Source organism: Salmo salar, chromosome 05 (assembly GCF_965601325.2).
Source record: "Salmo salar chromosome 05, fSalSal1, whole genome shotgun sequence".
NCBI lineage: Eukaryota > Metazoa > Chordata > Actinopteri > Salmoniformes > Salmonidae > Salmo > Salmo salar.
In genome coordinates, this window is record NC_138295.1 from 15,002,501 (window position 1) to 15,022,653 (window position 20,153).

Here is a 20,153-nt window from a genome sequence, read left to right on the forward strand (position 1 = left end):
CCTGTGTGGGTTTTTAGTCTTTACTCGCGAAGTGGCAAAGTAGCAGAGACAAACCAGACATTCAGACTAGTAAACTGTAGTAGTGTCATATTGTGATTTGTCTGTCGCTGTCTGTACTTCCTCTGTGTTCAGTGTGGAACAAGTCAAATACAAATCCTCTCTATATTCCTTCCTGCTGAAATGGAAACTTTATTGTCAGAGATTTGATACAGTAACACACAATTATGATTTGTATTGCTTGAAAAGCGTGTTTTTATTTCTAATAAAGCAGTGTGAAGACAGAGTGCCTCAGGGGTATTAGAATCCAGGTCACATCAGGTGTGTATCCCAAACAGCATCCTATTCCCTATATAGTGCACTACTACCCTGTGGGCCCTTATCTACAGTAGTGCACTATAAAGGGAATAGGGTGTCGTTTGGTACTTGTGCATCATACAGAGTAGTTTGCCAGTCATGTTAGTGCAGGTGCTGAGTTGGCTGGCTTCACACTCTCCTAGTTCGTCACTGTAACACAGTTCTCACTGAGCTGCTGGTCTGCTCGGCTAACGCTTGCTTTAAAGACCAGGGGGACTCGCTGTTAAACAAACTATAATCTGCTAGTCCACTCATCAGTGGAGCGTTCTCTCTCTCTCTCTCTCTCGGACACACACACACACACACACACACACACACACACACACACACACACACACACACACACACACACACACACCACACACACTGCCTTGCATTGCACTTCTAACAAGGTGTGGAATATATCTTCTGGGTTAAACTGTGTTTGTCAAGGCAGTGTGAGATTGTGAAGATGTTTTATGTGGGCTAGCTCAGCAAACTCAGACACACATTCCTCCCGCTAGTTACGTCTCAAATGGCACCCTACTCCTTATCTAGTGCACTACTTTAAACCAGGTCAAAGGTAGTGTTGTGCAGTATATAGGGAATATCCTCTGTCTCTGAGCCTCTGTCTCTGAGCCTCTGTCTCTGAGCCTCTGTCTCTGAACCTCTGTCTCTGAACCTCTGTCTCTGAACCTCTGTCTCTGAACCTCTGTCTCTGAGCCACCTCTGGCCCCTCTCTGAGCCCCCTCTGGCCCCTCTCTGAGCCTCTGTCTCTGAGCCTCTGTCTCTGAGACTCTGTCTCTGAGACTCTCTCTGAGCCTCTGTCTCTGAGCCTCTGTCTCTGAGCCTCTGTCTCTGAGCCTCTGTCTCTGAGGCTCTGTCTCTGAGACTCTCTCTCTGAGGCTCTGTCTCTGAGCCTCTCTCTGAGGCTCTGACTCTGAGCCTCTCTTTCTGCTTTGAAATGCTGATGTTCTTTCTCTTTATGACTGTGTTCTGGATATTATGCAGAAGTACACAACTCATGAAATAGAACTACCAATCTACTACATCTCTACAGCTGATCAGTCTTTGTTCATGCAGCTGGTTTTGAGCTCAACTCTAAAGCTCAAGTTTTAACCCAACCCTGTTTTGATGTGGCATTATCAGCCGTGTGTGCGCGCGCGCACGCGCGTGTGTGTGTGTGTGTGTGTGTGTGTGTGTGTGTGTGTGTGTGTGTGTGTGTTTCCCCTGGGGAGGAAAGCACGGGCACCTCTCTCTCCCCTCCCTGTTTGTCTTGGCATGGAGACACACACACATACATACATACAGGTTCAGCTCAAGTTAAGGGCTTGGTGGGAAACAGATTGAGGTGATGGTGGTTCTAGCCTCGTTCAGACAGACAGAGGAGAGCTCATCCAGGGTGGTTTATGGGATTGATAATGGAGTAGTAATGTCATAGGTCATTGAGTATTCAAGAGGTGTTCTTCATGCTTGGCATTGTAGCAGTGTATTCTGCCTTTTATCTCAGGCTAGCACCGTTAGGGTGTTCCCTATACTGGTCTTCTTCATACTACCAAACAGTGCTGTTATTTGGCAAGATTGGGCAAGAAAGTATTTGGGAAGTATTGTCCAGCAATCCATGGCTAAAGCATTCACCATGCTCTTACCCTATCCCTCTCTCCCTCTCTCTCCCTCTCTCTCTCTTTCTCTTTCTCTTTTTCTCTCCCTCTCTCTCCCTCTCTCTCTCTCTCTCTCTCTCTCTCTCTCTCCCTCTCTCTCTCGTTCTCTTTTTCTTTCCCTCTCTCCCTCTCCCCCTCCCTATCTCCCTCTCCCCCTCCCTCTCCCCCCTCTCTCTCTCTCTCTCTCTCTCTCTCTCTCTCTCTCTCTCCCCCTCTCTCCCCTCTCTCTCCCCTCTCTCTCCCCTCTCTCTCCCCCTCTCTCTCTCCAACTCTCCCTCTCCCTCCCTCTCCCTCCCTATCTCCCTCTCTCCCTCTCCCCCTCCCTCTCTCAATTCAATTCAACTCAAGGGGCTTTATTGGCATGGAAAGCATATGTTAACATTGCCAAAGCAAGTGAAGTATATTATATGTAAATGTAAAATAAATAATAAAAATGAACAGTAAACATTACACTCACAGTGTCACGCCTGCCCCCGCTCCCCATCCCTGACGCTCGAGGGTGCCAGGCTACCCGTCATTACACGCAGCAGAGCTCATTGGACTCACCTGGACTCCTTCACGTTGTTGATTACCCCCTGTATATCTGTATCATCTGTATGTTCCTCGGTGGTGTTCCCTGTGTCTGCATTAATTGTTGTTATGTGTTCCTGTCCAGACTCTGTTCCTGTTCCATTTCATGTCCATCAGCTATTTAACCTTCACTCTCTGCACCTGCCTCTCATCTCCTGTACCTGCTTCTCATCTCCTGTATCTGCTTCTCATCTCCTGTACCTGCTTCTCATCTCCTGTACCTGCTTCACATCTCCTGTACCTGCTTCTCATCTCCTGCGTGACTCCTTTTAGACAGAAGTTCCAAAAGAATAAAGACATTACAAATGTCACATACTGTATATATACAGTGTTGTAACGATGTGGAAATGGTTAAAGTACAAAAGGAAAAATAAACAAACATAAATATGGGTTGTATATACAATGGTGTTTGTTCTTCACTGGTTGCCCTTTTCTTGTGGCAACAGGTCACACATCTTGCTGCTGTGATGGCACACTGTGGTATTTCACCCAGTAGATATGGGAGTTTATCAAAATCGGGTTTGTTTTCAAAGTTTTCAGATTGTGAGAGAGAGACATAGAGAGACAGTCTGCAGCACCCGGCCTCACCCTACTAGAATCTGGCCTTCTAGGCAGAGTTGCAAAGAAAAAGCCATATCTCAGACTGGCCGATAAAAAGAAAAGATTAAGATGGGAAAAAGAACACAGACACTGGACAGAAGAACTCTGCCTAGAAGGCCAGCATCCCAGAGTCGCTTCTTCGCTGTTGACGTTGAGACTGGTGTTTTGTGGGTACTATTTAATGAAGCTGCCAGTTGAGGACTTGTGAGGCGTCTGTTTCTCAAACTAGGCACACTAATGTACTTGTCCTCTTGCTCAGTTGTGCACCGGGGCCTCCCACTCCTCTTTCTATTCTGGTTAGAGCCAGTTTGTGCTGTTCTGTGAAGGGAGTAGTGCACAACGTTGTACGAGATCTTCAGTTTCTTTGCAATTTCTCGCATGGAATAGCCTTCATTTCTCAGAACAAGAATAGACTGACCAGTTTCAGAAGAAAGGTCTTTGTTTCTGGCCATTTTGAGCCTGTAATCAAACCCACAAATGCTGATGCTCCAGATACTCAACTAGTCTAAAGAAGGCCAGTTTTATTGCTTCTTTAATCAAAACAAGAGTTTAGAGCTGTGCTAATATAATTGCAAAAGGGTTTACTAATGATCAATTAGCCTTTTAAAATGATAAACTTGGATTAGCTAACACAACGTGCCATTGGAACACAGAAGTGATGGTTGTTGATAATGGGCCTCTGTACGCCTATGTAGATATTCCATAAAAAATCTGCCGTTTCCAGCTGCAAAAGTTCTTTACAACATTAACAATGTCTACACTGTATTTCTGATCAATTTGATGTTATTTTAATGGTGTCACGACTTCTACCGAAGTCGGTTCCTCTGCTTGTTCGGGCGGTGTTCGGCGGTCGACATCACCGGTCTTCTAGCCATCGCCGATCCATTTTTCATGTTCAATTTGTTTTGTCTTGTTTTCACACTCACCTGGTTTCAATTCCCTAATTACATGTTGTATATTTTCCCTCTGTTTCCCCCATGTCCTTGTTGGGAATTGTTTATTGTAGGTACTTGTGCTATGTGTTACTGGTGTGCTACGGGTTGTGTACCCATGTGTTTGTTGTTTTGTATGCCGTTAGTTTTATATATTAAACTGCTCCGGCTATTCACCAAGTTCTGCTCTCCTGCGTTTGACTTCCCTGCCACCAGTTAAGCACCCCTTACCTAATGGACAAGCACCCCTTACCTAGTGGTTTACCCACACATCTCCATTTTGGATAGATAATTATTTGTGTTGTTGTTTGTTTAGTGTTTTCCAATTTTCCCAGAAGTGTTTAGAGTCTATGGATTCTTCAGTTACATTGAGTATTTTTCTCTATTGTTTTAGTGATTCACCACAGTGAATTTTCCCTTCCTCTATCGAGGGTGAGTGCCAGCGAAGACAAACAGTTGGTTGACTTGGCAGGCTCTCTCCCTCTATCATTCTCTCTCTCTCTTTATTCCCTCCCTCTCTCTCTCCATCTATGCTATCTCTCTCTCCATCTATGCTATCCCTCCCTCCTTCCCTCTCTTTCACAGTTAGGCCATTAGACCACATTACCCCCCTGGTTGGTCCATGTTTCCTGCCAGGGCCAGCTGTAGGCCATGGACTGGGAAAGGAATCTCTTTGCTTGGTGGAAGACTGCATGTCAACAAGTCCTGTTTCAGTGACTACATATATACACACACACACACACACACACACACACACACACACACACACACACACACACACACACACACACACACACTGGTGGGAGTGCCCTGTAGCTGAGAGGAATGTGTGTATCTAGTAAGAGGTGTATCAATAACAAAAAGTGTCTTTGTGTTTCACTGCTGAGTCCCCCTGGTTCAGGAACTCAATGTGTTTCACTGCTGAGTCTCCCTGGTTCAGGATCTCAATGTGTTTCACTGCTGAGTCCCCCTGGTTCAGGACCTCAATGTGTTTCACTGCTGAGTCCCCCTGGTTCAGGACCTCAATGTGTTTCACTGCTGAGTCCCCCTGGTTCAGGACCTCAATGTGTTTCACTGCTGAGTCCCCCTGGTTCAGGACCTCAATGTGTTTCACTGCTGAGTCTCCCTGGTTCAGGAACTCAATGTGTTTCACTGCTGAGTCCCCCTGGTTCAGGACCTCAATGTGTTTCACTGCTGAGTCTCCCTGGTTCAGGACCTCAATGTGTTTCACTGCTGAGTCTCCCTGGTTCAGGACCTCAATGTGTTTCACTGCTGAGACCCCCTGGTTCAGGACCTCAATGTGTTTCACTGCTGAGTCTCCCTGGTTCAGGAACTCAATGTGTTTCACTGCTGAGTCCCCCTGGTTCAGGACCTCAATGTGTTTCACTGCTGAGTCTCCCTGGTTCAGGAACTCAATGTGTTTCACTGCTGAGTCCCCCTGGTTCAGGAACTCAATGTGTTTCACCGCTGAGTCCCCCTGGTTCAGGATCTCAATGTGTTTCACTGCTGAGTCTCCCTGGTTCAGGACCTCAATGTGTTTCACTGCTGAGTCCCCCTGGTTCAGGACCTCAATGTGTTTCACTGCTGAGTCCCCCTGGTTCAGGACCTCAATGTGTTTCACTGCTGAGTCCCCCTGGTTCAGGAACTCAATGTGTTTCACTGCTGAGTCTCCCTGGTTCAGGAACTCAATGTGTTTCACTGCTGAGTCCCCCTGGTTCAGGAACTCAATGTGTTTCACTGCTGAGTCCCCCTGGTTCAGGACCTCAATGTGTTTCACTGCTGAGTCCCCCTGGTTCAGGACCTCAATGTGTTTCACTGCTGAGTCCCCCTGGTTCAGGAACTCAATGTGTTTCACTGCTGAGTCCCCCTGGTTCAGGACCTCAATGTGTTTCACTGCTGAGTCCCCCTGGTTCAGGACCTCAATGTGTTTCACATGTTTGACCCAGTGGGTTCGAACCTGGCTCGTCTGACTTTTCTGCGTCCTAAACAGCACCCTATTCCCTACGCAGGGCACTCATTTTGACCAGGACCATTTGGGACAGAGTCAGAGTTTTTGGACATTGAGCTAAAGCCTACCCCTTGGGCCAAAAAAATGGTTTGGGTCCACACGGTTTCCTTTACATTTCAACTGATCTTATCAACTTAATCTACTTTCATCACTGGAACATACAGTCTCCCACTGGAACACACAGTCTCCCACTGGAACACACAGTCTCCCACTGGAACATACAGTCTCCCACTGGAACATCCCACTGGAACACACAGTCTCCCACTGGAACATACAGTCTCCCACTGGAACATCCCACTGGAACATACAGTCTCCCACTGGAACACACAGTCTCCCACTGGAACACACAGTCTCCCACTGGAACATACAGTCTCCCACTGGAACATCCCACTGGAACATACAGTCTCCCACTGGAACACACAGTCTCCCACTGGAACACACAGTCTCCCACTGGAACACACAGTCTCCCACTGGAACACACAGTCTCCCACTGGAACATACAGTCTCCCACTGGAACATACAGTCTCCCACTGGAACATCCCACTGGAACATACAGTCTCCCACTGGAACACACAGTCTCCCACTGGAACACACAGTCTCCCACAGGAACACACAGTCTCCCACAGGAACACACAGTCTCCCACAGGAACACACAGTCTCCCACTGGAACACACAGTCTCCCACTGGAACATACAGTCTCCCACTGGAACACACAGTCTCCCACTGGAACACACAGTCTCCCACTGGAACACGCAGTCTCCCACTGGAACACGCAGTCTCCCACTGGAACACGCAGTCTCCCACTGGAACACGCAGTCTCCCACTGGAACACGCAGTCTCCCACTGGAACACGCAGTCTCCCAATGGAACACACAGTCTCCCAATGGAACATACAGTCTCCCACTGGAACATACAGTCTCCCACTGGAACACACAGTCTCCCACTGGAACACACAGTCTCCCACTGGAACATACAGTCTCCCACTGGAACACACAGTCTCCCACTGGAACATGCAGTATTCATGGTTCACTGAACCACCGCTACTGCAGACAGAACTGATCAACTGTTATGATTTCAAAACCTGAGGAAGAAGACTGAATCCTGGCGTGTAGTTAACATGTCTGCTATGTAGAAGACTGAATGCTGGCGTGTAGTTAACATGTTTGATATGTAGAAGACTGAATGCTGGGGAGTAGTTAACATGTCTGATATGTAGAATGAATGCTGGCGTGTAGTTAACATGTCTGATATGTAGAAGACTGAATGCTGGCGTGTAGTTAACATGTCTGCTATGTAGAAGACTGAATGCTGGTGTGTAGTTAACATGTCTGCTATGTGTGTGACTGAATGCTGGTGTGTAGTTAACATGTCTGCTATGTGTGTGACTGAATGCTGGCGTGTAGTTAACATGTCTGCTATGTGTGTGACTGAATGCTGGCGTGTAGTTAACATGTCTGTTATGTGTGTGACTGAATGCGGGTGTGTAGTTAACATGTCTGATATGTAGAAGACTGAATGCTGGCGTGTAGTTAACATGTCTGGTATGTGTGTGACTGAATGCTGGTGTGTAGTTAACATGTCTGATATGTGTGTGACTGAATGCTGGTGTGTAGTTAACATGTCTGATATGTAGAAGACTGAATGCTGGTGTGTAGTTAACATGTCTGCTATGTGTGTGACTGAATGCTGGTGTGTAGTTAACATGTCTGATATGTAGAAGTCTGAATGCTGGTGTGTAGTTAACATGTCTGCTATGTGTGTGACTGAATGCTGGCGTGTAGTTAACATGTCTGTTATGTGTGTGACTGAATGCGGGTGTGTAGTTAACATGTCTGTTATGTGTGTGACTGAATGCTGGCGTGTAGTTAACATGTCTGATATGTAGAAGACTGAATGCTGGTGTGTAGTTAACATGTCTGCTATGTGTGTGACTGAATGCTGGCGTGTAGTTAACATGTCTGATATGTAGAAGACTGAATGCTGGCGTGTAGTTAACATGTCTGATATGTAGAAGACTGAATGCTGGTGTGTAGTTAACATGTCTGATATGTAGAAGACTGAATCCTGGTGTGTAGTTAACATGTCTGCTATGTAGAAGACTGAATGCTGGCGTGTAGTTAACATGTCTGATATGTAGAAGACTGAATGCTGGTGTGTAGTTAACATGTCTGATATGTAGAAGACTGAATCCTGGCGTGTAGTTAACATGTCTGATATGTAGAAGACTGAATCCTGGCGTGTAGTTAACATGTCTGATATGTAGAAGACTGAATCCTGGTGTGTAGTTAACATGTCTGCTATGTGTGTGTGTCCCCTAGTGAGTTTAGTCTGAGTGCTGGACATCTCCCAGGTTGCGTCCCAAATGGTTCCCTATTTCCTTAGTGCACTGCTTTCTACAAGGAACAATAGGACTCAGAAGTAGTGCACTACTTTCTACCAGGACGCAGAGTAATCATGATATAATCTGTCAACCAGAGAGAACTGACCGGCTGGGTGTGTGAACAGTGTTACTCCCTAACTGAAGACATATTTTCCTGATGTGATCCTCCAATGGGCTTAACAACCCACTGTCAGACAACTATATCATATATATCTGCCTGACAGAGAACAACTGGTCAGAGAGTGTGTGGGTGTGTGTGTGGGCGTGTGTGTGTGTGGGCGTGTGTGTGTGTGTTGCATGCGTCTGTGTGCATATATAACATCTTTCTTCTCCACCCATCCGGTTCTCTTCCATCTTTATGAAACATGGAAATCCTCACACAATGTCTGAGTAGCTGGCATATGAAATCAATTCAGACACAGACAGAGCCTATTATTCTACTGTGTGTGACGAGAGGGGAGAGAGGAGACCATAGGAGAGGGGGAGAGAGGAGACCATAGGAGAGGGGAGAGAGGAGACCATAGGAGAGGGGGAGAGAGGAGACCATAGGAGAGGGGAGAGAGGAGACCATAGGAGAGGGGCAGAGAGGAGACCATAGGAGAGGGGAGAGAGGAGACCATAGGAGAGGGGGAGAGAGGAGACCATAGGAGAGGGAGAGAGGAGACCATAGGAGAGGGGAGAGAGGAGACCATAGGAGAGGGAGAGAGGAGACCATAGGAGAGGGGGAGAGAGGAGACCATAGGAGAGGGGGAGAGAGGAGACCATAGGAGAGGGGGAGAGAGGAGACCATAGGAGAGGGGAGAGAGGAGACCATAGGAGAGGGGCAGAGAGGAGACCATAGGAGAGGGGGAGAGAGGAGACCATAGGAGAGGGGAGAGAGGAGACCATAGGAGAGGGGAGAGAGAGGAGACCATAGGAGAGGGGCAGAGAGGAGACCATGGGAGAGGGGGAGAGAGGAGACCATAGGAGAGGGGAGAGAGGAGACCATAGGAGAGGGGAGAGAGGAGACCATAGGAGAGGGGGAGAGAGGAGACCATAGGAGAGGGGAGAGAGGAGACCATGGGAGAGGGGCAGAGAGGAGACCATAGGAGAGGGGCAGAGAGGAGACCATAGGAGAGGGGGAGAGAGGAGACCATAGGAGAGGGGGAGAGAGGAGACCATAGGAGAGGGGAGAGGGAGACCATGAGGAGAGGGGGAGAGAGGAGACCATAGGAGAGGGGAGAGAGGAGACCATAGGAGAGGGGAGAGAGGAGACCATAGGAGAGGGGAGAGAGGAGACCATGGGAGAGGGGAGAGAGGAGACCATAGGAGAGGGGAGAGAGGAGACCATGGGAGAGGGGGAGAGGGAGACCATGGGAGAGGGGGAGAGAGGAGACCATAGGAGAGGGGGAGAGAGGAGACCATGGGAGAGGGGAGAGAGGAGACCATGGGAGAGGGGGAGAGAGGAGACCATAGGAGAGGGAGGAGAGAGGAGACCATGCTCTCAGGAGCATACACCTGCATGCAGAGCTGAAGGTTTATTTCCGTTCTGTTCTGAAAACTGGGAGCGGTCGAGTCCCATGTGAATAATATACTCCTGAAAAGCTGACTGGGCTTTCAAATCACATCACATTGTATTGGTTACATACACATATTTAGCAGATGTTATTGGGGGTGTAGCGAAATGCTTGTGTACACTATGATGTTATGTTTCTATGTGCTGGATATATGGAAGTGTTTTACTGGGTTTCCCCTATTTCTTAGAGAGACAGAGAGAGAGACAGAGAGACGGGACGGGGGAGGGGGGTCAGAGATGGACCAGAGAGAGAGAGAGAGAGAGAGAGAGAGACGGGACGGGACAGAGATGGACCAGAGAGAGAGAGATAGAGAGAGAGAGGGGATGGGGGGGCAGAGATGGACCAGAGAGAGAGAGAGAGAGAGAGAGGGGATGGGGGGGGCAGAGATGGACCAGAGAGAGAGAGAGAGAGAGAGAGGGGATGGGGGGGGCAGAGATGGACCAGAGAGAGAGAGAGAGAGAGAGAGGGGATGGGGGGGCAGAGATGGACCAGAGAGAGAGAGAGAGAGAGACGGGACGGGACAGAGATGGACCAGAGAGAGAGAGATAGAGAGAGAGAGGGGATGGGGGGGCAGAGATGGACCAGAGAGAGAGAGAGAGAGGATGGGGGGCAGAGATGGACCAGAGAGAGAGAGAGAGAGACGGGACGGGACAGAGATGGACCAGAGAGAGAGAGACAGAGAGACGGGACGGGGGAGGGGGGTCAGAGATGGACCAGAGAGAGAGAGAGAGAGAGAGAGAGGGGATGGGGGGGCAGAGATGGACCAGAGAGAGAGAGAGAGAGAGAGAGAGGGGATGGGGGGGCAGAGATGGACCAGAGAGAGAGAGAGAGAGAGAGGATGGGGGGGCAGAGATGGACCAGAGAGAGAGAGAGAGAGAGGGGATGGGGGGGGGCAGAGATGGACCAGAGAGAGAGAGAGAGAGGGGATGGGGGGGCAGAGATGGACCAAGAGAGAGAGAGAGAGAGAGAGAGAGAGGGGATGGGGGGGCAGAGATGGACCAGAGAGAGAGAGAGAGAGGATGGGGGGCAGAGATGGACCAGAGAGAGAGAGAGAGAGGCATGGGTATGCCTACATGCCTGTGTTTGTTGACAGAAACAAAGAGAGAGTTGTTACACACCCAGCGGTTGTTTGGGCTGGGTCGATTGACCTCTGTCCTCTCCCTCACTGACCTTTAACCTCTGATCTCTAACCTCTGACCCCTTCCTTAGCGATGGAGGTCCTGGTGACGGAGCTCAACTTTCTGCTGAAGCTGCTGGACCACGAGACTCTGAGCTCTCCTACTGAGGAGAAGAAGACCTCTGTTAGGAACCTGCTGAAACAACTACAGCCCACAGGTAGGACACTACAGACAGACAGCTACAGCCCACAGGTAGGAGACTACAGACAGACAGACCACTACAGCCCACAGGTAGGACACTACAGACAGACAGCTACATCCAACAGGTAGGAAACTACAGACAGACAGCTACAGCCCACAGGTAGGACACTACAGACAGACAGACCACTACAGCCCACAGGTAGGACACTACAGACAGACAGCTACATCCAACAGGTAGGAAACTACAGACAGACAGCTACAGCCCACAGGTAGGACACTACAGACAGACAGACCACTACAGCCCACAGGTAGGACACTACAGACAGACAGCTACAGCCCACAGGTAGCAGGCTACAGACAGACAGCTACATCCAACAGGTAGAAGACTACAGACAGACAGCTACAGCTGACAGGTAGGACACTACAGACAGACAGCTACAGTCCACAGGTAGGACGCTACAGACAGACAGACATACAGCTACAGTCCACAGGTAGGAAACTACAGACAGACAGACCACTACAGCCCACAGGTAGGACACTACAGACAGACAGACAGACAGCTACAGCCCACAGGTAGGACACTACAGACAGACAGACAGCTACAGCCCACAGGTAGGAGACTACAAACAGGACAGACAGACAGACAGACAGTTACAGCCCACAGGTAGGAAACTACAGACAGATAGACAGACAGACAGCTACAGCCCACAGGTAGGAGCCTACAGACAGACAGACAGCTACAGCCCACAGGTAGGAGCCTACAGACAGACAGACAGCTACAGCCCACAGGTAGGAGGCTACAGACAGACAGACAGCTACAGCCCACAGGTAGCAGACTCCAGACAGACAGACAGCTACAGCCCACAGGTAGGAGACTACAGACAGACAGACAGACAGCTACAGCCCACATGTAGGAAACTACAGACAGACAGACAGCTAGAGCCCACAGGTAGGAAACTACAGACAGACAGACAGCTACAGCCCACAGGTAGGAAACTACAGACAGACAGACAGCTACAGCCCACAGGTAGGACACTACAGACAGACAGCTACAGCCCACAGGTAGGACACTACAGACAGACAGGTACAGTCCACAGGTAGGACACTACAGACAGACAGACAGCTACAGCCCACAGGTAGGACACTACAGACAGACAGACAGCTACAGCCCACAGGTAGGAATCTACAGACAGACAGACAGACAGCTACAGCCCACAGGTAGGAGACTACAGACAGACAGCTACATCCCACAGGTAGGACACTACAGACAGACAGCTACAGCCCACAGGTAGGAGACTACAGACAGACAGCTACATCCAACAGGTAGAACACTACAGACAGACAGCTACAGCCCACAGGTAGGAGACTACAGACAGACAGACAGCTACAGCCCACATGTAGGACACTACAGACAGACAGAGACAGCCCACAGGTAGGAGTCTACAGACAGACAGCTACAGACCACAGGTAGGACACTACAGACAGACAGACAGCTACAGCCCACAGGTAGGACACTACAGACAGACAGCTACAGTCCACAGGTAGGACACTACAGACAGACAGCTACAGCCCACAGGTAGCAGACTCCAGACAGACAGCTACAGCCCACAGGTAGGAGACTACAGGCAGACAGACAGCTACAGCCCACAGGTAGGAAACTACAGACAGACAGACAGACAGCTACAGCCCACAGGTAGGAAACTACAGACAGACAGACAGCTACAGCCCACAGGTAGGAAACTACAGACAGACAGCTACAGCCCTCAGGTAGGACACTACAGACAGACAGACAGTTACAGCCCACAGGTAGGAAACTACAGACAGACAGACAGCTACAGCCCACAGGTAGGAAACTACAGACAGACAGACAGCTACAGCCCACAGGTAGGAGACTACAGACAGACAGGCCACTACAGCCCACAGGTAGGAAACTACAGACAGACAGACAGCTACAGCCCACAGGTAGGAGACTACAGACAGACAGGCCACTACAGCCCACAGGTAGGACACTACAGACAGACAGACAGACAGTTACAGCCCACAGGTAGGAAACTACAGACAGATAGACAGACAGACAGCTACAGCCCACAGGTAGGAGCCTACAGACAGACAGACAGCTACAGCCCACAGGTAGGAGCCTACAGACAGACAGACAGCTACAGCCCACAGGTAGGAGACTACAGACAGACAGACAGCTACAGCCCACAGGTAGCAGACTCCAGACAGACAGACAGCTACAGCCCACAGGTAGGAGACTACAGACAGACAGACAGACAGCTACAGCCCACATGTAGGAAACTACAGACAGACAGACAGCTAGAGCCCACAGGTAGGAAACTACAGACAGACAGACAGCTACAGCCCACAGGTAGGAAACTACAGACAGACAGACAGCTACAGCCCACAGGTAGGACACTACAGACAGACAGCTACAGCCCACAGGTAGGACACTACAGACAGACAGGTACAGTCCACAGGTAGGACACTACAGACAGACAGACAGCTACAGCCCACAGGTAGGACACTACAGACAGACAGACAGCTACAGCCCACAGGTAGGAATCTACAGACAGACAGACAGACAGCTACAGCCCACAGGTAGGAGACTACAGACAGACAGCTACATCCCACAGGTAGGACACTACAGACAGACAGCTACAGCCCACAGGTAGGAGACTACAGACAGACAGCTACATCCAACAGGTAGAACACTACAGACAGACAGCTACAGCCCACAGGTAGGAGACTACAGACAGACAGACAGCTACAGCCCACATGTAGGACACTACAGACAGACAGAGACAGCCCACAGGTAGGAGTCTACAGACAGACAGCTACAGACCACAGGTAGGACACTACAGACAGACAGACAGCTACAGCCCACAGGTAGGACACTACAGACAGACAGCTACAGTCCACAGGTAGGACACTACAGACAGACAGCTACAGCCCACAGGTAGCAGACTCCAGACAGACAGCTACAGCCCACAGGTAGGAGACTACAGGCAGACAGACAGCTACAGCCCACAGGTAGGAAACTACAGACAGACAGACAGACAGCTACAGCCCACAGGTAGGAAACTACAGACAGACAGACAGCTACAGCCCACAGGTAGGAAACTACAGACAGACAGCTACAGCCCTCAGGTAGGACACTACAGACAGACAGACAGTTACAGCCCACAGGTAGGAAACTACAGACAGACAGACAGCTACAGCCCACAGGTAGGAAACTACAGACAGACAGACAGCTACAGCCCACAGGTAGGAGACTACAGACAGACAGGCCACTACAGCCCACAGGTAGGACACTACAGACAGACAGACAGACAGCTACAGCCCACAGGTATGAGACTACAGACAGACAGCTACAGCCCACAGGTAGGACACCACAGACAGACAGCTACAGCCCACAGGTAGGAAACTACAGACAGACAGCTACAGCCCACAGGTAGGAAACTACAGACAGACAGACATACAGCTACATTCCACAGGTAGGAGCCTACAGACAGACAGACAGACAGCTACAGCCCACAGGTAGGAAACTACAGACAGACAGACAGCTACAGCCCACAGGTAGGAGCCTACAGACAGACAGACCACTACAGCCCACAGGTAGGACACTACAGACAGACAGACAGACAGACAGACAGACAGACAGACAGACAGACAGACAGACAGACAGCTACAGCCCACAGGTAGGAAACTACAGACAGACAGACAGCTACAGCCCACAGGTAGGAGACTACAGACAGACAGACCACTACAGCCCACAGGTAGGACACTACAGACAGACAGCTACATCCAACAGGTAGGAGACTACAGACAGACAGCTACAGCCCTCAGGTAGGACACTACAGACAGACAGACCACTACAGCCCACAGGTAGGACACTACAGACAGACAGCTACATCCAACAGGTAGGACACTACAGACAGACAGCTACAGCCCACAGGTAGCAGACTACAGACAGACAGCTACATCCAACAGGTAGAAGACTACAGACAGACAGCTACAGCTGACAGGTAGGACACTACAGACAGACAGCTACAGTCCACAGGTAGGACACTACAGACAGACAGACATACAGCTACAGTCCACAGGTAGGAAACTACAGACAGACAGACCACTACAGCCCACAGGTAGGACACTACAGACAGACAGACAGCTACAGCCCACAGGTAGGAAACTACAGACAGACAGACAGCTACAGCCCACAGGTAGGAGACTACAGACAGACAGACCACTACAGCCCACAGGTAGGACACTACAGACAGACAGACAGCTACAGCCCACAGGTAGGAAACTACAGACAGACAGACAGCTACAGCCCACAGGTAGGAGACTACAGTCAGACAGACAGACAGACAGTTACAGCCCACAGGTAGGAAACTACAGACAGACAGACAGACAGACAGCTACAGCCCACAGGTAGGAGTCTACAGACAGACAGACAGCTACAGCCCACAGGTAGGAGCCTACAGACAGACAGACAGCTACAGCCCACAGGTAGGAGACTACAAACAGACAGACAGCTACAGCCCACAGGTAGCAGACTCCAGACAGACAGACAGCTACAGCCCACAGGTAGGAGAATACAGACAGACAGACAGACAGCTACAGCCCACATGTAGGAAACTACAGACAGACAGACAGCTAGAGCCCACAGGTAGGAAACTACAGACAGACAGACAGCTACAGCCCACAGGTAGGAAACTACAGACAGACAGACAGCTACAGCCCACAGGTAGGAGACTACAGACAGACAGCTACAGCCCACAGGTAGGACACTACAGACAGACAGGTACAGTCCACAGGTAGGACACTACAGACAGACAGACAGCTACAGCCCACAGGTCACTACAGACAGACAGACAGCTACAGCCCACAGGTGGGAGACTACAGACAGACAGCTACATCCCACAGGTAGGACACTACAGACAGACAGCTACAGCCCACAGGTAGGAGACTACAGACAGACAGCTACATCCAACAGGTAGGACACTACAGACAGACAGCGACAGCCCACAGGTAGGAGTCTACAGACAGACAGCTACAGCCCACAGGTAGGACACTACAGACAGACAGACAGCTACAGCCCACAGGTAGGACACTACAGACAGACAGCTACAGTCCACAGGTAGGACACTACAGACAGACAGCTACAGCCCACAGGTAGCAGACTCCAGACAGAAAGACAGCTACAGCCCACAGGTAGGAGACTACAGGCAGACAGACAGCTACAGCCCACAGGTAGGAAACTACAGACAGACAGACAGCTACAGCGCACAGGTAGGAGACTACAGACAGACAGACAGCTACAGCCCACAGGTAGGAAACTACAGACAGACAGCTACAGTCTCAGGTAGGACACTACAGACAGACAGACAGTTACAGCCCACAGGTAGGAAACTACAGACAGACAGACAGACAGACAGCTACAGCCCACAGGTAGGAAACTACAGACAGACAGACAGCTACAGCCCACAGGTAGGAGACTACAGACAGACAGGCCACTACAGCCCACAGGTAGGACACTACAGACAGACAGACAGACAGCTACAGCCCACAGGTATGAGACTACAGACAGACAGCTACAGCCGACAGGTAGGACACTACAGACAGACAGCTACAGCCCACAGGTAGGAAACTATAGACAGACAGCTACAGTCCACAGGTAGGAAACTACAGACAGACAGACATACAGCTACAGTCCACAGGTAGGAAACTACAGACAGACAGACCACTACAGCCCACAGGTAGGACGCTACAGACAGACAGACAGCTACAGCCCACAGGTAGGAAACTACAGACAGACAGACAGCTACAGCCCACAGGTAGGAGACTACAGACAGACAGACAGACAGCTACAGCCCACAGGTAGGAAACTACAGACAGACAGACAGCTACAGCCCACAGGTAGGAGCCTACAGACAGACAGACCACTACAGCCCACAGGTAGGACACTACAGACAGACAGACAGACAGACAGACAGACAGACAGACAGACAGACAGACAGACAGACAGACAAATCAATCAAATCAAATCAAATCAAATCAAATCAAATCAAATCAAATCAAATTCAAATCAATCAAATCAAATCAAATCAAATCAAATGTATTTTTATATAGCCCTTCGTACATCAGCTGATATTCTCAAAGTGCTGTACAGAAACCCAGCCTAAAACCCCAAACAGCAAGCAAAGCATGTGAAAGAAGCACGGTGGCTAGGAAAAACTCCCTAGGAAAAACTCCCTAGAAAGGCCAAAAACCTAGGAAGAAACCTAGAGAGGAACCAGGCTATGAGGGGTGGCCAGTCCTCTTCTGGCTGTGCAGGGTGGATATTATAACAGAACATGGTCAAAATGTTAAAATGTTAAAATGTTCATAAATGACCAGCATGGTCAAATAATAATAATCATAGTAGTTGTCGAGGGTGCAACAAGCACGTCCGGTGAACAGACAGACAGACAGACAGACAGACAGACAGACAGACAGACAGACAGCTACAGCCCACAGGTAGGAAACTACAGACAGACAGACAGACAGCTACAGCCCACAGGTAGGAAACTACAGACAGACACACAGCTACAGCCCACATGTAGGAAACTACAGACAGACAGACCGCTACAGCCCACAGGTAGGACACTACAGACAGACAGACAGCTACAGCCCACAGGTAGGAAACTACAGACAGACAGACCACTACAGCCCACAGGTAGGACACTACAGACAGACAGACAGCTACTTTCCACAGGTTGGGGACAAGCAGAGGTATACTGTAGATCAGACCTGGATTCAAATACTTTTTGAAATCATTCAAATACTTTTTTGCATTTGCTTTAGTCTGCCAGAGTACCAGATGGAAGGGGGTTTGTACAGGCAAACTCATTCAAGCACAGATAGATGGTTGAAATGATTTCAAATAGTAATTGAACCCAGGTCTGGTACAGGCAGGTAGGAGCAGACAGACAGTTTACAGATACATATGAAGTGACCCAGGTCTGGAACAGACAGGTATAGACAGGTAGGAACAGACAGACAATTAACAGATACAGATGAAGTGACCCAGGTCTGGTACAGACAGGTATAGACAGGTAGGAGCAGACAGACAGTTTACAGATACAGATGAAGTGACCCAGGTCTGGTACAGACAGGTATAGACAGGTAGGAGCAGACAGACAGTTTACAGATACAGATGAAGTGACCCAGGTCTGGTACAGACAGGTATAGACAGGTAGGAACAGACAGACAGTTAACAGATGAAGTGACCCAGGTCTGGTATAGACAGGTAGGAACAGACAGACAGTTAACAGATACAGATGAAGTGACCCAGGTCTGGTATAGACAGGTATAGACAGGTAGGAACAGACAGACAGTTAACAGATACAGATGAAGTGACCCAGGTCTGGTACAGACAGGTATAGACAGGTAGGAACAGACAGACAGTTTACAGATACAGATGAAGTGACCCAGGTCTGGTACAGACAGGTATAGACAGGTAGGAACAGACAGACAGTTAACAGATACAGATGAAGTGACCCAGGTCTGGTACAGACAGGTATAGACAGGTAGGAACAGACATACAGTTAACAGATACAGATGAAGTGACCCAGGTCTGGTACAGACAGGTATAGACAGGTAGGAGCAGACAGACAGTTAACAGATGAAGTGACCCAGGTCTGGTACAGACAGGTATAGACAGGTAGGAGCAGACAGACAGTTAACAGATACAGATGAAGTGACCCAGGTCTGGAACAGACAGGTATAGACAGGTAGGAACAGACAGACAGTTTACAGATGAAGTGACCCAGGTCTGGAACAGACAGGTATAGACAGGTAGGAGCAGACAGACAGTTAACAGATACAGATGAAGTGACCCAGGTCTGGTACAGACAGGTATAGACAGGTAGGAACAGACATACAGTTAACAGATACAGATGAAGTGACCCAGGTCTGGTACAGACAGGTATAGACAGGTAGGAGAAGACAGACAGTTAACAGATACAGATGAAGTGACCCAGGTCTGGTACAGACAGGTATAGACAGGTAGGAGAAGACAGACAGTTAACAGATACAGATGAAGTGACCCAGGTCTGGAACAGACAGGTATAGACAGGTAGGAGCAGACAGACAGTTTACAGATACAGATGAAGTGACCCAGGTCTGGAACAGACAGGTATAGACAGGTAGGAGCAGACAGACAGTTAACAGATACAGATGAAGTGACCCAGGTCTGGTACAGACAGGTATAGACAGGTAGGAACAGACAGACAGTTAACAGATGAAGTGACCCAGGTCTGGAACAGACAGGTATAGACAGGTAGGAGCAGACAGACAGTTTACAGATGAAGTGACCCAGGTCTGGAACAGACAGGTATAGACAGGTAGGAGCAGACAGACAGTTAACAGATACAGATGAAGTGACCCAGGTCTGGTACAGACAGGTATAGACAGGTAGGAACAGACAGACAGTTAACAGATGAAGTGACCCAGGTCTGGTATAGACAGGTAGGAACAGACATACAGTTAACAGATACAGATGAAGTGACCCAGGTCTGGTACAGACAGGTATAGACAGGTAGGAGAAGACAGACAGTTAACAGATACAGATGAAGTGACCCAGGTCTGGTACAGACAGGTATAGACAGGTAGGAGCAGACAGACAGTTAACAGATACAGATGAAGTGACCCAGGTCTGGTACAGACAGGTATAGACAGGTAGGAACAGACAGACAGTTAACAGATGAAGTGACCCAGGTCTGGTACAGACAGGTATAGACAGGTAGGAGCA

At 49.3% G+C, this 20,153-nt stretch overlaps 1 protein-coding gene across 3 annotated transcripts in view; it reads left to right on the top strand.

The window, feature by feature from the left end:
* Positions 1-20,153, top strand: part of LOC106604262 (actin filament-associated protein 1-like 1) — a 171,894-nt gene that overhangs the window by 21,004 nt on the left and 130,737 nt on the right. For all 3 annotated transcript variants that reach the window (XM_045717926.2, XM_045717925.2, XM_045717927.2), the window contains exon 2: positions 11,250-11,375. In XM_045717926.2, coding sequence (XP_045573882.1) covers positions 11,250-11,375 — 126 coding nt within the window. The remainder of the gene's footprint in view (positions 1-11,249; positions 11,376-20,153) is intronic.